This window comes from Prunus dulcis, chromosome 5, assembly GCF_902201215.1.
Source record: "Prunus dulcis chromosome 5, ALMONDv2, whole genome shotgun sequence".
Lineage (NCBI taxonomy): Eukaryota > Viridiplantae > Streptophyta > Magnoliopsida > Rosales > Rosaceae > Prunus > Prunus dulcis.
Window position 1 is genome coordinate 1147790 of NC_047654.1, and position 23933 is coordinate 1171722.

Here is a 23933-nt window from a genome sequence, read left to right on the forward strand (position 1 = left end):
CACCTGGCCAGTGGTCTTCCCCTATCGTCTAAGACTTTAATTTGCAGTGTCACATATCATTTATGTGCAACTAACTGACCGTTACGCATGCAGGTCCATGTTTTAATGTTCTTGACTGATATCACAAACAGATGGATAGATCAGATCAGAACTCAACTTGGGGCATTAAAAGCCCCCCTTCCCCTTGCCTTGGGATGATGTCAAAAGGCCGATCGATAATAACCAACTAACCCTTTCTTATGATTTGTTTATATATGCATGCAGCTTCCCGATTCTCCCAACTTGGCATTTGACTTCGATTCACCAAGAAACAGAAACCTAGCATTCAGTTTTAAATTGGTTATCAGTTGTGTTGATGTGAGTGATTTCGGCCGGCCGCCCTATGCTATTCTTTGCTCAAATGGAAGTGATGTAAGTCTCATACAAGAATCAATATACAAAATTAAAATATTAACATGACAAGTAGCCATCCTGAATAAACTATAGTTGTATGATGTTCATCACTATTCATTATTTACACCGCTACAATTTATAAGAGTATTTTCACCTACTTGTCATGATAAAAGATAAGGGTAAGTAAATGTGAGTTACTATTCACGTGAATATTGTGTACCATAGAATTTTTATTTATTTTTACTTTGCCACCCATTACTATTCACATGAGATTAATTTTAGGGTAAACTAGTGAAATGCCCCCTGAACTTATCCCTAACTTTCAATCGACCTTCTATCCTTTGTTTTTCTATCCTTTGTTTTTAGAAAATTAAGGATATTAATTTTTTTAATAATTCGCCAATGTATCCCCGAGAACAAAATTCGACACGTTCCATTTAGTTTTCCATCAACTTCTGTCACGTGCTTGCTTTATGAGCGTCCTTTCGTCATTACGCGTCCAACTCCACCAAATCTAGATGCCCGCGATTGTCGAACCCTAAACCCTTGAATAAAAGGGACAGACTGTCTTTTGAAAACCTAATTAGTGAAGATGAGGAGGAACTTACTTGAGGGACGGCATGGTTCACAAAGGTGGAATGTGCACGTTGAGGAGAGCAGTGCAAGGATGTTGGCTTCAATGGTCTGCTATTGTAGGAAGACTGCAAAAGTGTAGACATCTTGGACTGCTTCACATCCAAGGAGGAGGTTTTATGTCCGTGGAAGCATAAGTTTGCAAATCAAAATTTGGGGTTTTGATTTGTTTGCTCTGATTAGGGAAATTATACCCTAAAATTTGTTTGAATTGGCTATGAAAATTGTGCAAAATAGATGTACATTATGGGAATGGGGTGACCCTGAAATGTGGGAGAGATCAAAAGAAATCATACCTGAGCTGCTAAGGAAAATAAACAGGTTGGAAGATAAAAAAAAGTCTGCAAAGGAAAAATCGAAGGCGGGAAAGACTTGGTTTGGGCTGTGTATTTTATTGTTTGTGATTGTATTGTGGTTGATGTATGCCAAACACAAAGGAAATAATGTATATTTGCAATTGCCCTTGTAATGTGGTGTAGAAAGGAAGGAGAGTGGAAATGTAAAACTTTGGAAGATGAGTTTTGTAATAGCTGTGTTTGAAATGTAAAACTTTTAGTTGGAATGTAAAACTTTTTGTGTTTGACAAATGTGTTTGTAACTGGTAAAAGGAAAGCAATTGATATACTCCATTGATAGTCTGAGAAGGTAAGTAAACATTTTCAATTAGAAATCAAGCCTCTGTCATAAGCAAGACCATGGAAATACATTACCAATTAACCATATCCATTACAATATCCATGGCAATACAAAATGAACAACCTGAATAAACTTTCCACCTATCAAAAGACACAACATCCAAACTTTCCTCCTATTCAAAAGACATATCATAGGTTCAAACTTCCACCTAATCAAAACAACAAGTTCCAAAATGATTAACATTCCCATGATGTCTAGACCTGATACAAACCAGATATCAAAAGTTCCACCAACATGGGTTCAAAGTTCCACATATTAACATAGGTTCAAAGTTCCACTTAATCAAAACAAGTTCCTTGTCAAACAACAAGTTAGGTGCATTGAGAAGCTTGGTGAGGTTGAAAACTTGAGTTAGTTGCATTGGATGAGTTAGGTGCATTGGATAAGTTAGGCGCATTAGTTGAGTTGGGTTGAGAATTAGGAGTAGCCTAGCTTGTCTGTTGAGACACATGGCCCTCTCTTCTGACCCTAAACTTTGCCCTGTCTTTACCTACATCAGGTTATTTCATATTTGTAGGGGTTAATTTGGTTACTTGAAGAAGCAAGAAACATAAGTGGTTGCCTTATCCAGTGCAGAAGCTGAGTTCAGAAGTATGACAAAAGGAATTTGCAAACTTCTATGGTTAAAAAAATTCCTTACTGAGCTTGGATATGCACTTACATATGTGATGAATCTGTTTTGTGACAACAAAACTAAAATATCCATTGCACATAATCCAATTCAACATGATCACACTAAACATGTTGAAGTGTATCAACATTTTATCAGGCAGAAGCTCGAGGCCACATAATTTGAATTTCCATTTGGACAAGTTGGACATCGGCGATAGCTATGCAGCAACTTGATGGGGAGTGTTGGCGTAATTTGTAGGCCCGTTGACATCCCTTGCTCACCAAGGATTTCTATAGTAATTGTAATTGATTTCCCTTTATTTATGATTTCCTACTGTAAATAGAATTAGGAATTTATTACTGTACTTCGCTTCGAAGGCTTCTTTGTATTATAAATATGGTCTCCTACAAAGAGATGAATATACAGCAAATTCACACAAATCAGTCTCTCATAATTTTACCAGAATCTCTCTAAAGACATGGTGTGGTGCCAAAGGAGGAGTCAAGAACTTTCATAGGGTTATGTTGTTGAAGAATATGAGTTCCACATCGGAAACTTGACTAAATAAAATACAAAATATAATGAATGGTTCTACTACTAATAATACCGAGGCCTTTTGTGATAAAACCCCACACCTATTGGGCTTTGTAGGTGGTTAAGTTAGGGACAATATCGGTGTTGTTAGTAGTGGGCCGCTGGCCCGTCTTTCAGAATTTAACATGGTATCAGAGTAGGTTGATTGACTGGGCCTGAATTGGGTCTCTACCCTTACCCAATATGTGGTGTTCACATGTTGGGCTTGAATGTTTACCCCTACCCTTTACCCAATACGTGGTGCTCACATGTTGGACTTGAATGATTGACTCCGTTGTGAACTTGGCTCCACGTATGACCCACTATGTAGTGGTCCCACGTGAGGGGGCGTGTTGAAGAATATAAGTCTCACATTAGAAACTTAACTAAATAAAAAATAAAATATAATGAATGGTTCTACTATTAATAATACCGAGGCCTTTGTGACAAAACCCCACACCTGCTGGGCTTTATAGGTGGTTAAGTTGGGGACAATATTGGTGTTGTTGGTAGTGGGCCGCTGGCCAGTATTTCTGAATTTAACATATGTTGTTTATTTAAAGAGCTACTAGGGTAAAATAGACTCTTTCTTTTTTTTTTCTTTTTTTTTTTTTTGGAATGGGAATAAGATGAACTTTTTAAAATTTAGAACTAAATTTATGCTCTTAAAAACATTGCACTGGGCTGGAGCCCACTCGAGCTTGGCTTCGCCCTTAGGCACATGCCCCCATGAACATGTGGATCCAAAGTTGGGATGAAGGAGGTCCACTTTGGTGAAGGGTAGAACCTTTGGTTGCTTGCCATACAAGCATGCTTGTATAGGGGGGGTGTGTTTGGGTGTCCTTAGATCATGTTATGCATCGCAATCACAAAACAGACTTCTTCAACTACGCAATAAGCTCTTTTGCAATGTGGAAGGGGCTGACTGCTTCTTCAGGTCTTGTTGAAAGCAGAAAAACTTACTTGTAACGGGGATATCACTGTTTTACTATCCCCAACCAATAACACAATAACTCGGGATAGTCAAGGAACCAATCAATGTTCAAGATGGAGTTATGCATGAGATTTGACAGTGATAATAATTTGCAATCACATGATAGCCTAAAACACAAGAAAACCTAGAATATCCATTAGAAAGTTGAGAAACCTCAAAGTTTTATTGATAATAAAATAGGGATAACAACCATAATCCCTTAGCTAATATTGATATTAGTACTACCTCGAGCTCTAGAAACTCTAGTAATCCTAATTGGAAACAAACTACAAAAATTCCAAAATTACTCTTCAAATTAATCATTGTTTTGACCTAACAAATGTCGCTATTTGGCCGAAAAGCACATATGTCACAGTACAACAATGAGTTGCACTTGTCTCTTCAAAACAACAATAGCAAGATATTTGGTTAACTATTCTACATCATATTTAGTTATTGTGCAATTTCATGCAAAGATCGCAAGATAGTTGGGTAATACATAGTAGTAGATTAGATAGATTATTCGTACGTGGGGTTGGTGTAAAGTAGTGAGTGTAGAAATGAAATTGCAAGAGAGTATAATATGAAAAGAGTACGGATAGAGGATGATGAGATAAAAGTTTTGCCTTTTTGTATTGCTGAAGAGACGAGGTGTTTTTGCATCCTCCTAAACTTTGGTGGGTGTTTGTTTTCTGCTAATAAAAACCGCACTACTAGAAAATATACTTCTTTCGTGATTCACTAACGGCAGTCGCACTGTTGTACGGTCAAACGACCCTCGCACACTAGGACACGTTCTTTATGCATTGTTTCTCTCCGACACGTGCTCTCTCTCTCTCTCTCTCTCTCTCTCGCTCTCTCTCTCTCCCTCCCTCACACACACACACACACACAAAAGAGACGAGTCAATAGAGAAATGGAAAGCATGGGAATGAGCTGGAGGCAGATTCCGTGTGTGGGATTCGAGCTGTAATTGAAGGCACCTTTTCTTTCCTCGCATCTTCGTCTCAAAACCCACATCATAGCCTATAAATAGTCTTCCACTTCACTTGTTTTCACCACATAATACAACACAACCAGTTTCGTTGTTTCTTTTGGTTCATCACCATTTCATTCAATTGCTCTAGTTATTGTTTGTTACTGCAACAATCAATTTAGTAGCTCACAAAACTATCAGCCATTAAAACAACCCAAAATTACAAGAAGAAGAAGCGCAAGCTATATTCATATCTAGAGACATGGAAATCAGCAGTATTTTATACTCCATGCTTTGCATGCTTGCTTTTGTTGTTTTCTTCCTCTTTCTCATCCATTCCCTCATCGCCAAGCTCTTCTTCACTCCCAGTAGCCCCAAACTCCCACTTCCACCTGGTTCCTTAGGTTGGCCCTATGTTGGAGAGACCTTCCAACTCTACTCTCAAAACCCAAATGTCTTCTTTGCCTCAAAACAAAAGAGGTAACAATTCATCCATTGTTCAGGTTACCAAATGGAAAACCACATCTTGGGGTTTTGCTTAATTGCCTACTTGCTAATTCATTTTATGTCCATGTGAATTAATATGTGTGCTGTGTTGATATATATTATAAAGGTTTGGCTCTATCTTCAAAACCCACATCTTGGGTTGTCCCTGTGTCATGATTTCAAGCCCAGAAGCTGCAAAATTTGTGCTTGTAACTCGATCCCATCTGTTCAAGCCAACCTTCCCAGCAAGCAAAGAGAGGATGTTGGGGAAACAAGCCATCTTTTTTCACCAAGGAGATTACCATGCCAAATTGAGGAAGCTTGTCCTCCGTGCCTTCATGCCTGAAGCCATCAGGAGCATAGTCCCTGACATTGAATCCATAGCCAAAGCCTCTCTTCAGTCCTGGGAAGGCCGCTTGGTCAACACCTTCCAAGAAATGAAAACGGTGAGTTAGCCAGACCAGACCAGAGCCCCTCTCTCTCTCTCTCTCTCTCTCTCAACAGAACAGAACAGAACAGAACAGAGCAGAACAGAGAACATAAAATAAAACTAAAAAAACAGGGCAAACAGAAGTATAGAAATATATTTCTGGCAAGAGAACATTTCCTCTACTTGCTATAATATTCATATTTATGCAACTAGCAATCAAAGATTTAAAATGGGTAGTAGCTATTTTGGGATGATAATATATTTAATTTGTGCTGATCAATCAATTGTTGCTGTTGTTGCAGTTCACATTCAATGTTGCACTCCTTTCTATTTTGGGAAAGGATGAAATTCTGTACAGAGAGGATCTAAAGAGGTGCTACTACATTCTTGAGAAGGGTTACAATTCAATGCCAATTAATCTTCCAGGCACACTCTTTCACAAATCAATGAAAGCCAGGAAGGAGCTTGCTCAGATCTTGGCTAAAATTATCTCCACAAGGAGGCAGAGGAAGCAGGTGGAGGACCATAAGGACCTTCTTGGATCATTTATGGGTGACAAAGAAGGCCTCACAGACCAACAGATTGCTGACAACGTCATCGGTGTCATTTTCGCTGCTCGTGATACAACGGCCAGCGTTTTGACTTGGATTGTCAAGTACCTTGGCGAAAACCCAAGTGTTCTTCAAGCTGTCACTGTAAGATTACTAATTCAATTCAATTATGTTGTGTCATTTTTTTGTTTTTTTGTTCTTGGTGGGTTCTTATTCCTACTGGCTATGATTTTACAGGAAGAGCAAGAGGCCATAATGAGGACAAAAGAAGAAGAGGAGGGTGATGATGAAGGGAACCAGAAGGCTCTGAGTTGGGCAGATACCAAGAAGATGCCAATGACTTCAAGGGTTATTCAGGAGACACTTAGAGTTGCTTCCATCTTATCTTTTACTTTCAGGGAAGCTGTGGAAGATGTTGAATATGAAGGTCAGTTAAAAAATTTGAAGTAAATGATGTAGTTTTTACTTGAAAGTTAAAATCTGTTCTAGCCTAATTAAAATTGAAAATTATTTTTCAGGTTATCTTATACCAAAAGGGTGGAAAGTTTTACCACTTTTCAGAAACATTCACCACAGCCCAGAAATCTTTCCTGAACCTGAGAAGTTTGATCCCTCAAGATTTGAGGTGAATATAGTTTGATACTATATGCATATAATTTCATATATCTGTGTTCTGTCCCTCTAAAACTGCAAAAAAAAAACTTTCTTATAACGAGAATAGTACTGTTTTGTACTTTCCAACCAATAATGCAAGAATGTGTGAAAAAGTTATTCCGCGTATCATTGCATTATTTCTTAGAAATAACAAAAAGTGATTTTCCCTTGCATGAAAGTCTCTTCTAAAACTGAACCACCACAGCATCATCATGATCACATTATTCATTGGAATTGGAATTGGATGCAGTGGACACTCATCAATTAATCATGTTGTGTGACAGGTTGCTCCAAAGCCCAACACATATATGCCATTTGGCAGCGGGACCCACTCATGTCCTGGGAATGAATTAGCCAAGCTGGAGATTTTGGTCTTTTTACACCATCTAACAACAAAGTACAGGTAGGTACTTGATTCCCCTTGAGTTGTTGAACCTTTTGAGTTTTGAGGGGGTGGGCTCTGGCAGAGCATCAGGGACAGAGAGCACAGTAATAAAAAGGCCATTCTTTCTTAAAATAGAATGCCAATGATTTTATGATCTGTTGGAGCTGACATGGCCTTGTTTGTTGCATTATGCAGGTGGTCTATGGTTGGTGCACAAAATGGCATCCAGTATGGCCCCTTTGCTCTTCCCCAAAATGGTCTGCCCATCAGATTATCTCCTAAAACATAAGCCCATAACACTCCAGACACTTCCTTTTCCATTGCAATTTTCAAGAGAATTGGTTTCTTTCTAGTTTCTTAAAGAAATGAAGAAATATTGATGAGAGCTAGCCACAAACCTTTGGCATAAGGAAAGCTACCCAAAGTCCATTTCTTTTTGGCCAAGAGAAAAGATGATACCCAAAAAGTATTAAGAAAGTTGAAGATAGGAACACATGCTGCTGCAACAGAGGAAGCCAAAGTGTACAGAGAACAGAGGCTTCATACCAAAACATGATATGCAAACCATGTCATGTTTTCTCCTTTTTTGTTCTTTTTTGGCAAGAGATCATGAAGAGGAAAACTCCTCACCGAATGTGATAATTGTATCTGAGCAGGTAGGAAGGATGAACTAATTGTATTTAACTAATTTTAAAATATTTTTCTTCTTTCTTAAATAAATGTAAAGAGCCGCAAGGCAGGATGAAGATGCAATTCAATGAATGAAACTGAATTTGGTTCTGTATGAGTTCCAACGTGATGTCTTTATGTGACTTCCAACCACGTTCCAAACGGCCAGAATATTTGTTTACTTTTTTTGTTTGAAATAATAGTAGGTGTGATGCTTGCATTTATAATAAGAATCACGCTAACAAGAGATAGAGAAAAAGTAGAGAGAGATGGCGCAGAAATGCCCTATTGTTTACGGCACTTTTGAAGTCTGCGATGAAATATGAAATAGTTTTCGAATAAAACTTTCATGTAACATGTTTTACACCTTTTTTTTTTTTATCTCTCATAACATGATATGATAATAATAATAAAAATCGTATGAAATATAAGGTAAGTTTTTCTCCATATCTATTATACATGATTTTATTTTCCCAAACACAATTTTTTAACTTGGAGCAAATATCTCAATTAGATGAGGACAGAAACCATCAATCATTAAAATGTCTCACTAAGTTTAGACGCTGTATAGTTGCGTAAACAACAGTATTAATCAGTTATAAACAACTCAAGAACTTTGCTTCCCCACTATTAACAGTAGCTAGCAGTTGGCAGCCAGGAGCCAGGGAATGGAATGGCAGACACGATCTGCATAAAATAAGGGAAAAGTTTTGCATATCATCATCTCCTATATGGTGGATCATATAAGAAACTTCCGAGTGAATGTACCAAAAGCAAAGCATGTAGAAAACTTACATTTACAACCGAGTTTTTTTCTTATGACAGATTTACAACCGAGCTTTTGTTGAACATACCGTGCCAAAAAAAAAAACATAATAGGCACTCTATTAGTCATTTAGTGGTAATTAAATAAATAGACAAACACATTATTTTAGATAGAAATAGTCAAATTATGATTAGGCCAAATTTGGATTGTATCAGTTTCACCTCAAAATCGTGATCGAATCAAATACAATATAACAATTTGGTTCGAGTCGATTTTGACCAAAATCATGAAAGAAACCAAACCGAACCGAACCAAACCATTTTATTTGGTTTAGTTTGGTCGGTTTCGGCCTATATGCAATCTTTTTCCTTGTACATTTTTTCAACATTCTTAGCCCAATTAGTACCCAAAAAAAATTCGCAACTTGCTACCTATTTCTTTTTCATTTTCTAGCGTGTCAAACATCCTAAATTGACATGTCATAAAAAGTCAAAGTTCAATAACTAATCAATGTGAAACCCTAGCCCTCTCCTTAAAAAAAAAATAATAATTATTATTATTTTAAAAAAAATAAAAAAATAAAAATAAAAAACCTCTCTAGCCACACTGACCTTGAGGGGGGAAGAGGTCACTGTTCCTCCTCCTCATCCCATCTCCTCTCTGCTTTGACACACAAATCCCCGTCCCCTACTCATCTCCTTCCCAAACTTGTCCCCTCACCTCACTTCCTTCTTACTCGCCCCTCCCCTCACCTTCCTTATCCTCTCTCTCTCTCTCTCTCTCTCTCTCTCTCTCTACATGGTTGCCTTTGTTAGTTTTGTTTGATTGTTTTGCAGATCTCGGGTTCCAGCTCTTGATTTGCTTTGTGTGTTTTAGTTTTTATCTGTAATAAGTGCTTCAACTCTTTTTGAGTTTGTTGCGTGTTCATAGTATCTATTTGTAATTTTTTTACTTGTAAGAGTTTAAAGATTACAGTTTGCAGTTGTAGTTTTGTGCGTTGTGGTCTATGCCTGACTTTTGCAGGCTTGTGACTTTTATGTCGGAATTTCTTTGGCCCTCTATCGCTCTTTGTGGAGGTACACTTGTGCGCATGATGTTTCCAGTGGAGTCCTCTGTATTTGAATTAACCCCTTGTGGTTATTGAGCTTCCATATTTGTAATAACTTTAAGTGGTTATTTGTATTTGTACTGGCTCTTATGGCTAACCTTTTTGCCTTAATTATAGATGCAATCTATCGTCTTTATCTGAAAAATATCAATAACTTCAAAGTTCCAACAAACTTCAAATTCAACATCCATATGTAAATATTATCCAATTAGAGGACTTCACATGTATAATAAAATAAGTATATATTCACATGTATAATAAAATAAATATATATATATACTCACACACATAAGTAGGCAGTCGAGTTCGGTTTAGGCCGGTTTGCAAAAGTTCAAAACGAAATCATTTATAGTTCGGTTTATTTTTTAAACTGTTCGATTTTTTCTTGATCAAAACCAAACCAAACCGATAATTATAATTTAAATAAGACGGTTTAATCGATTTGACCGGATTGATGCCCACCACTATCATAAATATAAGATAAAAATATACTTAATTACACGTAACCCCATCCTTCATTATTGTGCAGCATATCATTATCCCACGTTTGAGAAAAATCAGCCCCGATTGCTAGAAATATCGAAGGCATGTTGATCCTAGAGGATGATATTTAAAGTTTAAACAAATATTCTACAATACATGTAGAAGAAATACCCACTTGAGCTAGTAACACAACAGCATAAGCTCTTTTCCGTTGGATATCTTACATTCTAGATCACTTATCCTACCATTCCAAAATTCTTCGTTATTGTTCACTAGAAACATTGACTTTCCTAGTTTGCTGGATTTTCTCTCTCTTTTCATTCTTCCCAACACGATTTTCTTCTCCCTTCATAAAACCATATGTACGCTGTCTCACCCTCTATGATCACATCAACATCATATTGCCAACTTTCTTTATCAACATAATGTTTCCAATTTGATCAAATAATAGGACAAACTTCGGTTACCACGCCTTGAAAATTTTCTGTCACTCGGCCGGTTCCGCATGTTTTAATGCCAACATCAATTGTTGAATAGCCAATGATCTTTTTAGCCAATTCTCTCCTTCATCTTCCCCAACCACTTCTCCTTGGACCAATAATATTAGGGATACTAAATTTGTGTACTAAATTATTCGGGTTGAATGATTAACTCAATCCACTATGATCGGGTTGAATGGTTTGGTCAGATTGACCAAAATTGTACCCACCCCGACCTTCCACTCCAGATTTACATTTTTTCCATAATAAATCTTTCTTATTCTTCTACTCATCTAAGCCCCTTCTTCTAGCTCCAAAATCAGCTCATCTAAGCCCCTTCTTCTAGCTCCATGCACTCACCCATAACCTACCTAGCTGCCATTTACCATGCATTACTGTGCTATTTAAGACTCTACCTTTCTTCATCTGAACAGGTCGAGAGGAAATGAACAACACATTTTGAAAATCTAGCAAAAAGTACAAAAATGCAAATTCAACAATAAACAGTTTTCTCCCAACCATGTTTATTAACTTTTGTCCCTTCATTTCAAAACTACAGCACAACAGAGTCATGCATGTCAATAGGTCAAAACAAGACAACTTTTAATAACTTGGTGAAATTCTTACAGACAACGGGTGTATACTAACTATTCAAAGTATTATCCTTATATTTAAATTCATAAGTCTCTGAAATTATCTAATTATTAATTTAAAAAATCTCGAATTTTATAAAATCATACAAATATTAATTTAAAAGATCTCAAAGATCTCAAACTTTATAGAATCATACAAATGTTTCTCTCGCTATAATTAATCATGTGACAAGTACATAAAAGGATGAAGGGAAGAGAGGTGTTGCATGCACACCTCACCTCCCATGCAAGAATTTTTTAGAGTAGAGTAATCAAGAAATTAATGAGAAATGAACACGTTGCGTTGCCACCTTGTTTGTGTGACTTGGTGAATTACTTGAAACATATCTGTCCACCATCTCCCTGTCTCATCACATCATAAGTACATTTCAATAACATGTTTTTGACAACCAACTAACTATAAGCCTCTATTGACTTTCCCATCACGTCATAAATATTTTTGACTCTCATTACGTTCAAAACTTTGCGAAAATGTTGACTTTGAATAAGTAAGCAGTGGACATGTGTCCGTCGTGTCGCTTTTGATGTCGTGGATGATGGAACTGGGAAAATGATAAGTCCATTTTTATGGATATGATTGTAGTCTAGTTTCCTAATTACGTCTGAATGTTTGTTGTTCCAAAATTGAAAATACATGCATGGTGGAAAATTCTAACTAGGAAAGGGAACCCTCTTGGTTTTCGTCTCCCACTCTTCAAATTCTTTGATGACTTGATGAATATTTGCTTTTGCTCTATGTCCTTCTCTCTAGAGCGCTGAAGTAGGAAAAAAAATGGATACAAGACCGCGAAATGTTCAACTTTGGAAGGCTAGGTTTTTGGTGAGTTTGAATTTAGGGGAAGAGATTAAGAAAAGAAGATAGAGATTTTGGAGTGAGGAAAGTGGGAATTGTGGAAATGAGCATTCATTGAATATAGGCGATTCCGAATCCGACGAATAGGATGGAGACAAGGAGAGAATGAAACCTCCTAAATCTACTTCAGAGAAATTAAATGAATAGACAATTAAATGAAACCTCCTAAACCTCCTAAATCTACGACAGTGAGGTACTAGCAGACAATTTTTGTTTTGCTACCAACATCTTTAAAGTAACTTATTTTATTTGTATCGTTTTAATTTTATCGGATATTTAAAAATGCTTTTATTTTTATTTTTTGTAAAAAAATTTCAAAATAATGATCCTAGAGGACAGGGGAAAAACAAAGGTCACCTACTCTCAATCATGATTGATGCCAACTATTGATTTATAGTTGTTTAGTCTTTTTAGTTGGGAGAATGAAGAATGCATGTACAGAAAACGTAAACTGGTTTTCCTTTGGCATACTCATTTTAAAATGTTTGAGAGGAATATTGCATGAACTTGGCCTCTTTTTCTGAGCTCAAAGTCAGTTATGGGCACATACTACATTAAAAAACCAATCCGCATTCAAAAATTGTTCTGATAGCAAACCTGCAAGAGGGTAAGGCAATACCTAGTTAAAGTCCAAAAAATAATACAGTTGACATTGCCTAGTGCCCTACCCAATGATCAAGAATGCCTTTCCAGGCCATAGTGGATTTGTTTTTTTTCTTTTTTTCTTTTTTGAGTAAGAAAAAAAAGTAGAGCTTCTAAAATATTTAGTTCTCTGCAAAGGACTCAAGCGATTAAGATCAGTTACCCTTGCAATTAAGGTCTTGGGTTCAGCCTCTAGGGTGTAATACGTATAGGATATAGGTTTTTTTTTTTAATCTCCCTTGTTTCTTTTTGTACTTCTGGTTACTGAGGAGGTAGGAAGGGAAAGGGAGCCTGGTGTTATATATGCTCTCCACCATTTGAACTAAACCCCCATTAAGCATTAGAATTTAATCAAATAGTTTCCAAATGACCCCTTTTTCCCTTTTTCTTCCTCGTTCATTTGATATATTTTGCTCTATTTGTGCACATTGCTTAGAGATGCACAAGGCTTGGGCTTGGATAAGGTCTTGAGAATGCTTGCAGACAGCCCAAAAGGCATATTTGCTTCAGGACCAGGCAAGATCGAGTAAAATTGTACACCAGTATTAACTCTAAAACAAAAACAAAAAAACATTGTAAGATGGTAAGCCATCTTATTCTAGTTGAACCTAGCTTGTTTAGTTGTTATTTTTGGATGTGGTAACAATTTATTTCTTATAATCAAAGGGACGTATGCTGTGGTAAATGTTGTTCCATCTTTTTTTCATTTTTTTTAGTACATGCAATAGTCTAAACTACAGAAATAGAGATTTCACACACACACACACAAGCTCTGATATGTAAGTCAAAGCCCTTTTTTATTGGGCTAGACCCCGTTGGCAACATTGTTCTATCTTAATTTGGTTGCTTGTGGGCACATTTCAACGTTGCCAACTTTCACTTGATCTGTTTGTGGGGTGTTCGGTGTTTGCATCTTTCTTTCTACTTTGTAATTTCTTTCCATTGAAGAACATGCTCTGAGCAAATATGCCTGTGTTCCAGTCAGTTCAAGGAATGAAAGTTGTGTGTCATGAGCTGGTACAGTCGACCGATGATCCAGAACGCAGTGCTAGAGATGAGTTAGTGAGGGATGCAGATAGACTTGTTTCTCGCTTAGCAGATAAGGTAGCCAAGACTTTTAAGTTCGTTTGACAGGAGCTTCATCTAGGTCTTGTAAATATGTCCTGAAACACTCTTATGCAGACATTTCAAAATAATTACTAACACTAACATAAAAACAATAGGGCATATTTAACAGCAATTTATTTTGCAGAAAAAGAACAGAAAATATTGATCCAATTTCAAAACCTTGAGAGCTACAATAGCCTCTATACACATACTTGAGACCTATATTACAAGTAGCACCTGAGGATTCTGATTACGCGACGAGTAAAACCCAAATGAAGATTCAATCCTCAAGCCAAAAACACATGGAATCAATAGGCTTAACCCACCAGAGGAATTTACCTCAATATACTAACCGCTGTCATGGATCATGGATTATGGAGGCCATTGCTGTTGTACATTCCATACCTTACACTCACACTCCTCAACCGCAAAAGATTTTATACCATTTAAACAGCTGCAAGATTGTTATGGACATAGTAAAACGCCTGACACATCTAGCCTTTCTTTCTTTAAAAGTTCTACACATCTAACCTTCACTGTAGACCTGGATAATTGGTCATAGTTATGGACATAGTAAAATGCCTCACTACATGGAAATTCATTGCTAATTTGTTATCAAAACCAAAAAATTTAATAACTCGTATTCATATTTACCTTTACAATGGTCTTGTATCATTCACACTTTGTAGTAACATTGTACTGCTTGAGAGCTTCTGAAGTTTCTAAGATTTTCTTACAGAAAGCAGGACTTTTTATCTAAGATTTTCTAAGATATCTTTGGTACAAATTGTGTGCAAATCGTTGAAATTAATTAATTTTTTTTAAACACTTCTAATATAATATATTATGCAACCTGGAGTTAGTGAACATATGCATAAAAATGTTCTTAAATCAACCGCCTCGTTTTAGCCTCTTTATTCTCTCAAGGGCGCCAAGGTGGGTGTCACCATCCTTGGTCGCAGCAGCAACATCTCCACCCTCATCTTTTTCAGCCTCCTTTCTCTTGTTAGCCAACTCTCCAAAAACAGCAGATGGGACCTCCTTTAGTGCAATTTCAACCATTTCATCATCTTCTGAATCACTTTCTTCCAGTAGCTTAATTTCTTCATGAATTGCAGTAACTTTGATCTCTTTGTCCATCTGTGATTCTACTCCAGCACTCACAAAGCCCACTTTTCTGTTACTATCTTTGGTGGTAGTGTCTTTAGCCACAGGTGCCAACTGCCTCTCTAAAGCAGCCATTTCATCTTCAGGGACTCCAGCCTGTTTCAACTTGTGTTTTGCCTCGTCAATGTTCAACCTCTGATCCTTTTGCATCATATACTTGGGTAGAATAAAGTGTGTCTGGCTATAGCTTGCAGAAACACTTCGCTTAATTTGAAGCATCTCTCGGAAGGTATCTTCATTTCCATGTTGCACCTCAAACTCATGCCATTTGTTCCAGAAATCTACATCAGATCGTGGATCCGAAAACTGTGATGCAAATATATATACTCCCCGAGCACGATCAATTTCTCCCAAGCTCTTCTCAAGCTCAGCATACTTCAAACACATTGTCTTCACATCTTTGTCTGGAAGACCGGATTTTATTGCTTGCTCATATATTTCCCTTGTTTTGGGGATGCCAAATATCCCTGCAGCACGGGCAATGTACATTTCATACATGCTCAATTTCTCATGGTTTGGAACAGCCTTAGTTGCTTCATCATATATCTTCATAGCGTGCTTTGCTAGACCATAATCCTCCTCCAGATTTGCAAATTGAAGATACAAAGGTTTCTTTGCATCAGCAGGCGCTGCTTGAACAGCATCCTCAAATAGCTGTCTTGCACGTTCCAGTTCTTTCTTCCCATATCTCTTTACAAATTTAGAGAGATATGTAACCCATATGTCTTTGACATGTGGGTACTTAAATATTTTGGTACCTTTTTCATACACCTTGAACGCATCTTCAAAGTATTTATGCTTCTCCAGAAGCAATGCATAATTGATTATGATTTGTGGTGTGGCTATCTTCAAATCCATTATCCTCTCATAAACAGCCCAGGTGGACTCCAATTTACCAAGGCTCTCCTCTAAATCCACGTAAAAAGTCCACATTCTCAAGGAATTTTGCAGCTTCATCTGAACCGGTTGGTTCCCGTCAGCCGCCACTCTGCGTTTCACCTCAACAGATGGCTCTGCGGTGGCCAGCCTCATTAGTTCCAGTGCTCCTTTAAAATTCTTATGCCTCAATTCCATTTCTGCCCACTCACACCAAAGAATAGCCAAATTATCCACTGTCTTGTAGTTCACCTGAACTGCTTTATCAAAAATCACTCTTGCATTTGCAATATCTTTGTGATTCTCGTACAACTTGGCAAACGCAACCCACAACGTATGAGGCTTTCCCACTGCTTTCATTGGATCAACTGTCCTCACAGCCTCTGTGTAAGTAAGTATCTGCTTTGTGGGATTGCCCTCAAAGAGCTTCACTCTTTGGTGCCACTGCTCTACATTATGGGGATTTTGTCGTAAAAAGCCACTATTAGCCAGTATAGGACTTCTATCCATAAGATGCTCCAATCGAGCCAACCTCAAATCTACATCCTTATCATCATGTAACCAAAACCCATTAAGCATTTCCTTCTCAAGCTCAGCCACAGACAAGTTAACATCCAATCGAAGATCAACTTCCTCCTCATTTCCATCCTCTTCTACCCCATTTTCTTCTTCCTCCTCTTCATCACTCAAATCCGCAGTCTCCATCTTATGGATAAGCATGCTATCTTCAAACCCAACATACGAATCAAAAATTACGCTAAAATCTCTTACCGTTACCACAGTAGTCATACCCTCCTCAAATATATCCCTAGCTTTCTCGTGCAAATTCCTCCTAATGTAATAGTCAGCAAGTGAGGTCCACAACTGTCCCACCTCGTCTGTAAATTTCCTAATCCCACCTCTAATAATAGCATCTACATTGAGGCCTGACACCTCCTTAGCGTGCTTAGCAAGCAAATCACACAATTCCAACCACAGCCTATGTTTCGTTTTCCCCTTTATCGAATAGAACTGGTCATCATTCAACACTGAAGCCAGCCTCTCGGCGGCCTCTTGCCAAAGACTAGAATTTATCAAGAACTCAATGAATTTTTCAATATGGGTAGGGTCATATTTCAAATACCTGCGATAAAGCCGAAGCGAGGTCTCAATTGGAATACCCTTTCGGCTCACGAACTCCAGGTACGGGTCCCAAATGCCGTCGTGCTGCGTCACTGGAAGAGCACACAGCGCTCTGTCGAAGGTCCGGCGAGTCCGAGTGAACAACTTCTGCTCCGTCAAACTTTGCAAGTACAGAATCCAAATTTTGGGCATTTTGTGCATAGTAACCAGGGCTCTTTCAAAAGTGTTGTTAAGGGTTTCATACTGGAAGTGAGTGATGGGTAAATTGCGAACGAGCTCGAAGCGTTCGTGAAGGTAAGCGGACCAAAGCTTGTAGCTCCCAGGAAGGGCCTTGAGTGCTCGCTCGTAGATTATAAAACGCTTCTTGAATGGAGATTCGGATCGAGCGATTAGGTAACGCCACCATACCTTCAGGCTAAAGGGTTTTCGGAGAAGCTCTTCTTCGTAAAGAAGGTCGTCTAGGGATGGGTAAAGCTCTTGAGAGATCGACATATGAAGTTGAATAATCGGGAATTTTCTATGTATTCGGAGGCCATATATATAATACACTCCTCCTAAGCCAAGTCATAATATAATTTCTAATTCTATTCATAGTAGGAAATTAAAAGTAGATGGATAAATTATAGTCCATTTGGGAAAGAAAAGTCAACTCACACCAAACTCTCTTTTCAAGTTGGTGCATAGATATTCTTAATGCTCAATTTATCTGTAAGACTCGTCCTAATTGGAAAATATATGTTGCACTTGTAAGTAATTAAGAGGCCCGGAATAAGCAAGTTAGGATGTGAATTTATTTATTCAAATAAGTGGTATTTTTAGTCAATTTGAAATACTTATATATGTAATTTTAAAAAATAAATTTGAACTAATGTGAAACTTGTACATTAACCCAGACATGAGCATAGCTCTTGAGGCTGCATTTGTTTTCTCTACTAATTTGAAAGATATGATTTCAACTATATAGAGCCTAATTTTCACCATAGGGTATCAAATGGACAAATCTCATCCAGGCAATCAACTAGGTACTAGCAGACAAGTTTTGTTTTTGCTACCAGAATAAATTATTTGTTTGTATCGTTCTAATTTTATCGGATGCTTAAAGATGCTTCTAATTTTTATTTTTTTAAGAAATTTAAAATATAATGATCCTAAAGGACAGGGAAAAAACTAAGGTGACCAAGTCTCAATCATGATTGATGTCAACTATTGGTTTATTCTGTTTAGTCTTTTTGGTTGGGAGAATGGTGAATTCATGTACATAAAACATAAACTAGTTTTCCTTCGGCAGTCATTTTCAAATGTATGAGAGGAATGTTGCATGAACCGGGCCTCTTTTTCTGAGCTCAAAGTCAGTCATGGGCAAATAGTAGATTTAAAAACCAATCCACATTCAAAAGTGCAGAGTGAAAATTAGAGTTGCCATTGCCTATCTCCTAATAGGTAGAAAGGATATTAGGTTTATTTATTTATTTTTCTTTTGGTTACTAATGAGTTAGGAAGGGAAAGGGAGCCTGGTGGTATATAATATATATGCTCTCTACCATTTAAAACCTCCAGAAAATATTAGAATTTAGTTCAATTGTTTCTAATTACCTCTTCTTCTTTTTCCCCTTTTTCCCTTGTTCATTTTTTCATATTTTGCTCTATTTATGAACATTGCTTAGAGATGCAGAAGGCTTTGGTTTGATTAAGGTTCCCAGAATGCTTGCAGGCATCCCAAAAGGCATGTTTTCTTTAGGACCAGGCAAGATCGATTACAATTGATCGCAACTAGTATAACTATGTAAAAAAAACAGTCAGATGGTATGTCAATCACCCAAATCTTAGAGCCATCTTGTGGAAATAGTTACTATAACAATACCATAAAAAACAGTAGGGCATATTTAACAGCAATTCATTTTGCAGAAAAAGCACAGAAAACATTGATCCAATTTCAAAAAACTTTGAGAGCTACAATCGCTTCTATACACACACTTGAGACCTACATTACAAGTAGCACCTGAGGATTCTGATTACACGACGAGTACAAGCCAAATGAAGATTCAATCCTCAAGCCAAAAACACATGGAATCAATAGGCTTAATCCACCGGAGGAATTTACCTCAATACACTAACTGCTGTCTTGGATCATGGATTATGGAGGCTGTTGCTGTTGTACATTCCATACATTACACTCCCACTTCTCAACTGCAAAATATTTTATACCATTCAAACAGCTGCAAGATTGTTATTGAGGGTGGAGGTTGGCAAAAAGAGATGATGAAGAAATAAAGTGTACCCGCTCAACAGCATTTGCCATGCCCGACACATCTAGCCTTTCTTTCTTTAAAAGCTCTACACGATCCCGAAGACACTGATTCTGTTCTTCAGCCTACATTTGGGGAGGAAAAAAATTAAAAAAGAAAAATAAGAAGAAGCAAACACTCGTATTATGTTACAATTAAATAAACGTTCCTTTTAAAATGTGAGAGAATAAATTCAATGAGATAATGCATGTTTTGGAAGTGAAGGAATTTGTCTGGAGAAGATTTCACATCAACAAGAAACCAGATGTGTGTGCGCAGTTGTGAGAGAGAGAGAGAGAGGTTCAAATTTGATTAACCATCAACCCCATCAAAAGTTTCTGGACAGCCAAACGAGTAGAAAATAGGAAAAGTTACCATACTACAAGCTAAGGGGAAAACATCAGTGAATCAATGCTCTTCAATTAAAAACCCATGCACTAATTGACAGACCTTTAAGGATGGTCTAACTGCAGAAGTTAACAATGTCAGAAAGTTAGGGGAAATACAACACAGGTATCAATGTAACAGCATCTTTGACCTAAGTGGCCAAGTACTACATCATCTGAGGATATGTATGCATACACTCGTGTAAACAATTTCACATCTTAGACTAATATCATTGAAAAAATAAAGCTTAAAAGGGTCGACCTTGTATTGGCTGGCTCCTTTTTAATTTCAGACCGCCCACAGCTTTGAGTACCCAGTACATATTGTTTATCAACTTACCAGAACACTTTTTCCCAGTAAGAATTCCTTCCATGCGTATCCCAGCTACATACTTGTTTTATGCACAAATGATAGGGTGAAAACCCTTGACTAGTAAAAGTGCTTGGTAACTGTTCCACAGGGCATATCCTATTACCTGGGATTTAATCTCGCCTTTATAGGATTTGGGGTTTTAGTCTGTGTCGGCTGATATGCCCAGTGGAACTCCAATTGATCTCAATGAACCAGATAGATGTGAGACCCTAGTACTCTTGAATTCTAGAACACAATATATATACTCAGTGTGTGTATAAATGTTGGACAATTCCCTAAAAACTAGATGATATCATCTCTAACAAGCAGCTTTTAATTGGAGTTTAAGTTTGAATATATCTACCGTTTCCAGCATCTTTGTCAAGTACTGGATTTGATCCTTCTTCATTGTGGACAGATCATGAGCAACATCCATTACATTAGTCCTGCATGAATACACATGTTTAAACAATGAAGTTTACACTAATAGGCACTGTAAGAGATAATATGAAATGTAACTATATAGATTAAGATGGATACTATCAAGATAAGGGTCCCTGTCTGCCATAGTACCAAAACAAAAGTGGATAAGACCACCTCTTGGACGGTTTTCATGCACTGTTAGAGTACTGGGGGCAATTGGGGAGGTGGGGGGATGTATGTACAGAACCTCTACAACTTCAACAATGGAAGTAAACACAAGGGCCTTTATTATACACTCTTGCAAGCTTCATTAGTTACCAAAGCAAATGAACACTAGCCTAAACAAAGGGGCCTTTATTATACACTCTTGTCTTCCCCCTTGCATTCATATGTTCTGCATGAACATATGTATCTTGTACTTACCATTCTATTGAAACATGATGGCATGTGTTGCATTACATTTAGGATGAGTTATGAATCTTGGCAATTTTAACAGTCAACCAACACTCAGTTTCTTTTTCTTTTATATTTTTTTTTTTTGGTCCAGGGAAAGGAATACTAAAAGGCCATATATTCATTTTGTCAAGAAATCAAGAAAATACTTACTTATCTGAAAACAAACGATCCAGAGCTTGTTCTTCCACAAGTTGTTCAATAGTATCAAGAGCAGTTCCCACCTGCAAGCAGAGAGAGACTGTACATAACAAGAAAATATATTGGATGCAAAGAATAAATAAAACTATGATGTATAATATATAATGTATATTAGAAGTTAGAACCAAGAGGATCTTAAACTAATAGTTAGGTAAAAAAGAAAAAAAAAACATCAGAGCAGGGTTAGTTTGCTTATTAATTCTATTTGTAAACTGTATACAAGCATGCAAGGCACATCATACAGCCATAAATGCTATCGTTTTCACTCAGCAGTAATCATCTGAAGATTCCATCTGTTAGACATGTGATTCCTTTAGGATTGTAATAATGTCTAAATCAGTAAGAACCAGAGGTACTTCTTGTTGCCTGCATAAAACATGAATCAGTTGGGTCTTAGGAATCATCATTAGCCACCACTAGTTCCCTCTCGTCATGGAACCTCTAATTGAATCAACTATTACTCCATTTTCGGAAATTACTTAAAAACATAAATGATCGAAAAAATGCCATCATTTCACTGGACATGGGTATGAGCCTATTTATACACGAGGCTTCAAATTACACAACACAAGGGCCCAGCATATGCATGTTGACACAAATTACTAAATGTTTCTTTGAAAACTAATAAAATTCTAAAACTTATCCCATGTTTTTCTTAATCATGGTAAATCCTACTTCTACCCTTTCAGTCCTTGGTATTCCTCTTTTTACTAAAATTTTCATCTGCAGTGCCTTCTGGTATCAGAATTTGCCCGAATTTTAATGACTTGCTCTAAAACCAGTTCATCATCTTTTTCCTTTTTTTTTTTTAATCCATAATGGTTTTGTATAAATATATCAAGAATATCACGGGTCAGCTAGGTGTCTAAGCATGTCTTAATGTATTCATTTCCAAAATAGGTCTAACTAAACGACCGTCTAATGCATAACCATATTTTCTTTGCTAAAATCGCATTAATTGGTGGCAGTAAGTCAGCCAGTGGAATGAACATTTCTTGTTAAGTAACTCTACAATAAAGCTGCAATTACATTAACACAAACTCCATGTAAAAGAAATTCATTACTAAGGTATAAATTAAGACTCAAATAAAACAACTATCAGACCCAACTAGAACTCTTTTATAACAACCAGAAGGCTATTTACACGAGAAAATATGCATCGTGCATTAAAGTGACCTCCCTCACTTCAAACTCACTCTCTCTAATTTCAGAAATAACTTGTAAGCTAATTACACAGAAGAATCTACATAAGTTGTTAAATGGAATAACTGTGCATTAATGTCATCACAAAATATTGATATGTATACCTGTGTTTCAAGGCATACTGACTGAAACTCATCCTGTAAAATTAAAAAGGACAAATTCTTCAGAATTCAGCTGAAAGCATTATAAAATACATTATCACATATAAATACACAAATAAATACTCCTGATGAGACCCCCAAATGCACACCACCATTCAACATATCATTAAATCCTTTGATAAGAACATTTAAGAAATCAAGAGAAGAAATGCATTGTTAATATTGGCAAGTGGTATGAAATGAATTACCTCTACATTTCCATGCAAAGAAGTGATGACCTGAAAATTTGTATAGGATATCAATGAAATAAGCATTTGTTCTGAATTTGAACTCAAAAAAGAGACCCTCTATCCAAATCTCTGCTTACAAAGTGCCGAGATATAAACAAAATGTCTACATCGATTATTAAATGACATTATCTGTACCTGAATAAACATCCTATGAAGACGCTCTTGCTCGGCAGTTGTAAAATTCGGAAATGCTTGGCAAAATTCCTTTTGTGTTCATCATAAAAAAAAGTCAGTCAATTGAATCTGGAGGAAGAAATGCATAAATTCGAAAGAATAAAATAAAATTTCCAGACACAATGAAATGGGTATCTTTCGACTTTGAAATGGCAATTGAGCAAACCCATTTCTAAAGAAGATGAAATTGTAAGTAAAGAAACCTGCTTAGAACAGGGAGTGAGCAGGGAACGAATGCAGAACTTGAAGGATTTCTTCATCTCCATATGCCTCGTCCCCATCGCAGACACAAAAGATTCTGATTTTTTATAGATATAGTACAGAAAGATTTAAGATCCACACAAGACCAGAGTGATTCAACACAACATTCAAAACTAAGTAAACCGTGCATCGTGAAATTAGGGTTCACTAGAATCCAATTGAAGTGAAATCTGAAAAAAATAAAGAGGGAAATGTATACCAGCAGAAATTGAAGTGCCTACGGTATCTTCTTCTTGTAGATGCAGATGTCGTGGTCCGGCTCGTGAAGACTCCCAAAGATAGTGAGTGAAATTTGAGAACAAACAAAAGGAAACTAGAAAGAGAGGGAAATTTGAATGCTAGCTATTTTTGGGGGTTTGAAATGAATAATAAGAAATGCTAAAAATATGAGGCTAAGTCAATAATAAGTACTATATAATGAAATAAGTGAATCTTGAATGAACAAGCGCATCTGGTGTAGTGGTATCATAGTACCCTCCCACGGTACTGACCAGGGTTCGATTCCCTGGATGCGCA

At 37.0% G+C, this 23933-nt stretch overlaps 3 protein-coding genes and 1 non-coding gene across 5 annotated transcripts; 2 read left to right on the plus strand and 2 right to left on the minus strand.

Annotated features, from left to right (window-relative positions):
• The first annotated feature begins 4953 nt into the window (after positions 1–4953).
• On the plus strand, positions 4954–8143 carry LOC117628432 (abscisic acid 8'-hydroxylase CYP707A2-like). The gene is made up of 7 exons (XM_034360891.1): positions 4954–5337; positions 5471–5789; positions 6076–6468; positions 6562–6751; positions 6843–6949; positions 7263–7381; positions 7559–8143. Exons 1-7 carry the CDS (start codon positions 5120–5122, stop codon positions 7650–7652), a joined length of 1440 nt encoding a protein of 479 aa, XP_034216782.1. The 5' UTR covers positions 4954–5119; the 3' UTR covers positions 7653–8143.
• A 5653-nt stretch (positions 8144–13796) lies between these two features.
• On the minus strand, positions 13797–17836 carry LOC117628858 (pre-mRNA-splicing factor SYF1-like). Of its 2 annotated transcripts, none has more exons than XM_034361400.1 (2): positions 14463–17836; positions 13797–14189 (listed from the first exon to the last, which is right to left on the minus strand). In XM_034361400.1, exon 1 carries the CDS (start codon positions 17778–17780, stop codon positions 15015–15017), a length of 2766 nt encoding a protein of 921 aa, XP_034217291.1. In that variant the 5' UTR covers positions 17781–17836; the 3' UTR covers positions 13797–14189; positions 14463–15014. The 2 variants fall into 2 exon arrangements, with proteins under 2 accessions (XP_034217291.1, XP_034217290.1); XM_034361399.1 differs by having other exon boundaries at positions 13797–14179; positions 14361–17836.
• Positions 17837–19122: 1286 nt separating this feature from the next.
• On the minus strand, positions 19123–23768 carry LOC117627991. The gene is made up of 9 exons (XM_034360324.1): positions 23617–23768; positions 23360–23454; positions 23118–23186; positions 22941–22970; positions 22696–22728; positions 21341–21411; positions 20676–20757; positions 19567–19659; positions 19123–19475 (listed from the first exon to the last, which is right to left on the minus strand). The coding sequence occupies exons 2-9, from the start codon at positions 23435–23437 to the stop codon at positions 19416–19418; spliced, it is 516 nt and encodes a 171-aa protein (XP_034216215.1). The 5' UTR covers positions 23438–23454; positions 23617–23768; the 3' UTR covers positions 19123–19415.
• A 94-nt stretch (positions 23769–23862) lies between these two features.
• On the plus strand, positions 23863–23933 carry TRNAG-CCC. The gene has a single exon. It is a non-coding gene; the product is annotated as a tRNA-Gly (tRNA).

Bases quoted from the DNA above. Each gene is read 5' to 3' on its own strand.
- LOC117628432 (XM_034360891.1), top strand. From the start codon at position 5,120: ATGGAAATCAGCAGTATTTTATACTCCATGCTTTGCATGCTTGCTTTT. The intron at 5,790-6,075 runs GTGAGTTAGCCA...CTGTTGTTGCAG, and splicing joins CCTTCCAAGAAATGAAAACG to TTCACATTCAATGTTGCACT. The intron at 7,382-7,558 runs GTAGGTACTTGA...TGCATTATGCAG, and splicing joins CATCTAACAACAAAGTACAG to GTGGTCTATGGTTGGTGCAC.
- LOC117628858 (XM_034361400.1), bottom strand. From the start codon at position 17,780: ATGTCGATCTCTCAAGAGCTTTACCCATCCCTAGACGACCTTCTTTAC.
- LOC117627991 (XM_034360324.1), bottom strand. From the start codon at position 23,437: ATGGGGACGAGGCATATGGAGATGAAGAAATCCTTCAAGTTCTGCATT. The intron at 22,729-22,940 runs GTAATTCATTTC...TTAATTTTACAG, and splicing joins CTTTGCATGGAAATGTAGAG to GATGAGTTTCAGTCAGTATG. The intron at 21,412-22,695 runs GTATACATATCA...CTCTGCTTGCAG, and splicing joins CAGTATGCCTTGAAACACAG to GTGGGAACTGCTCTTGATAC.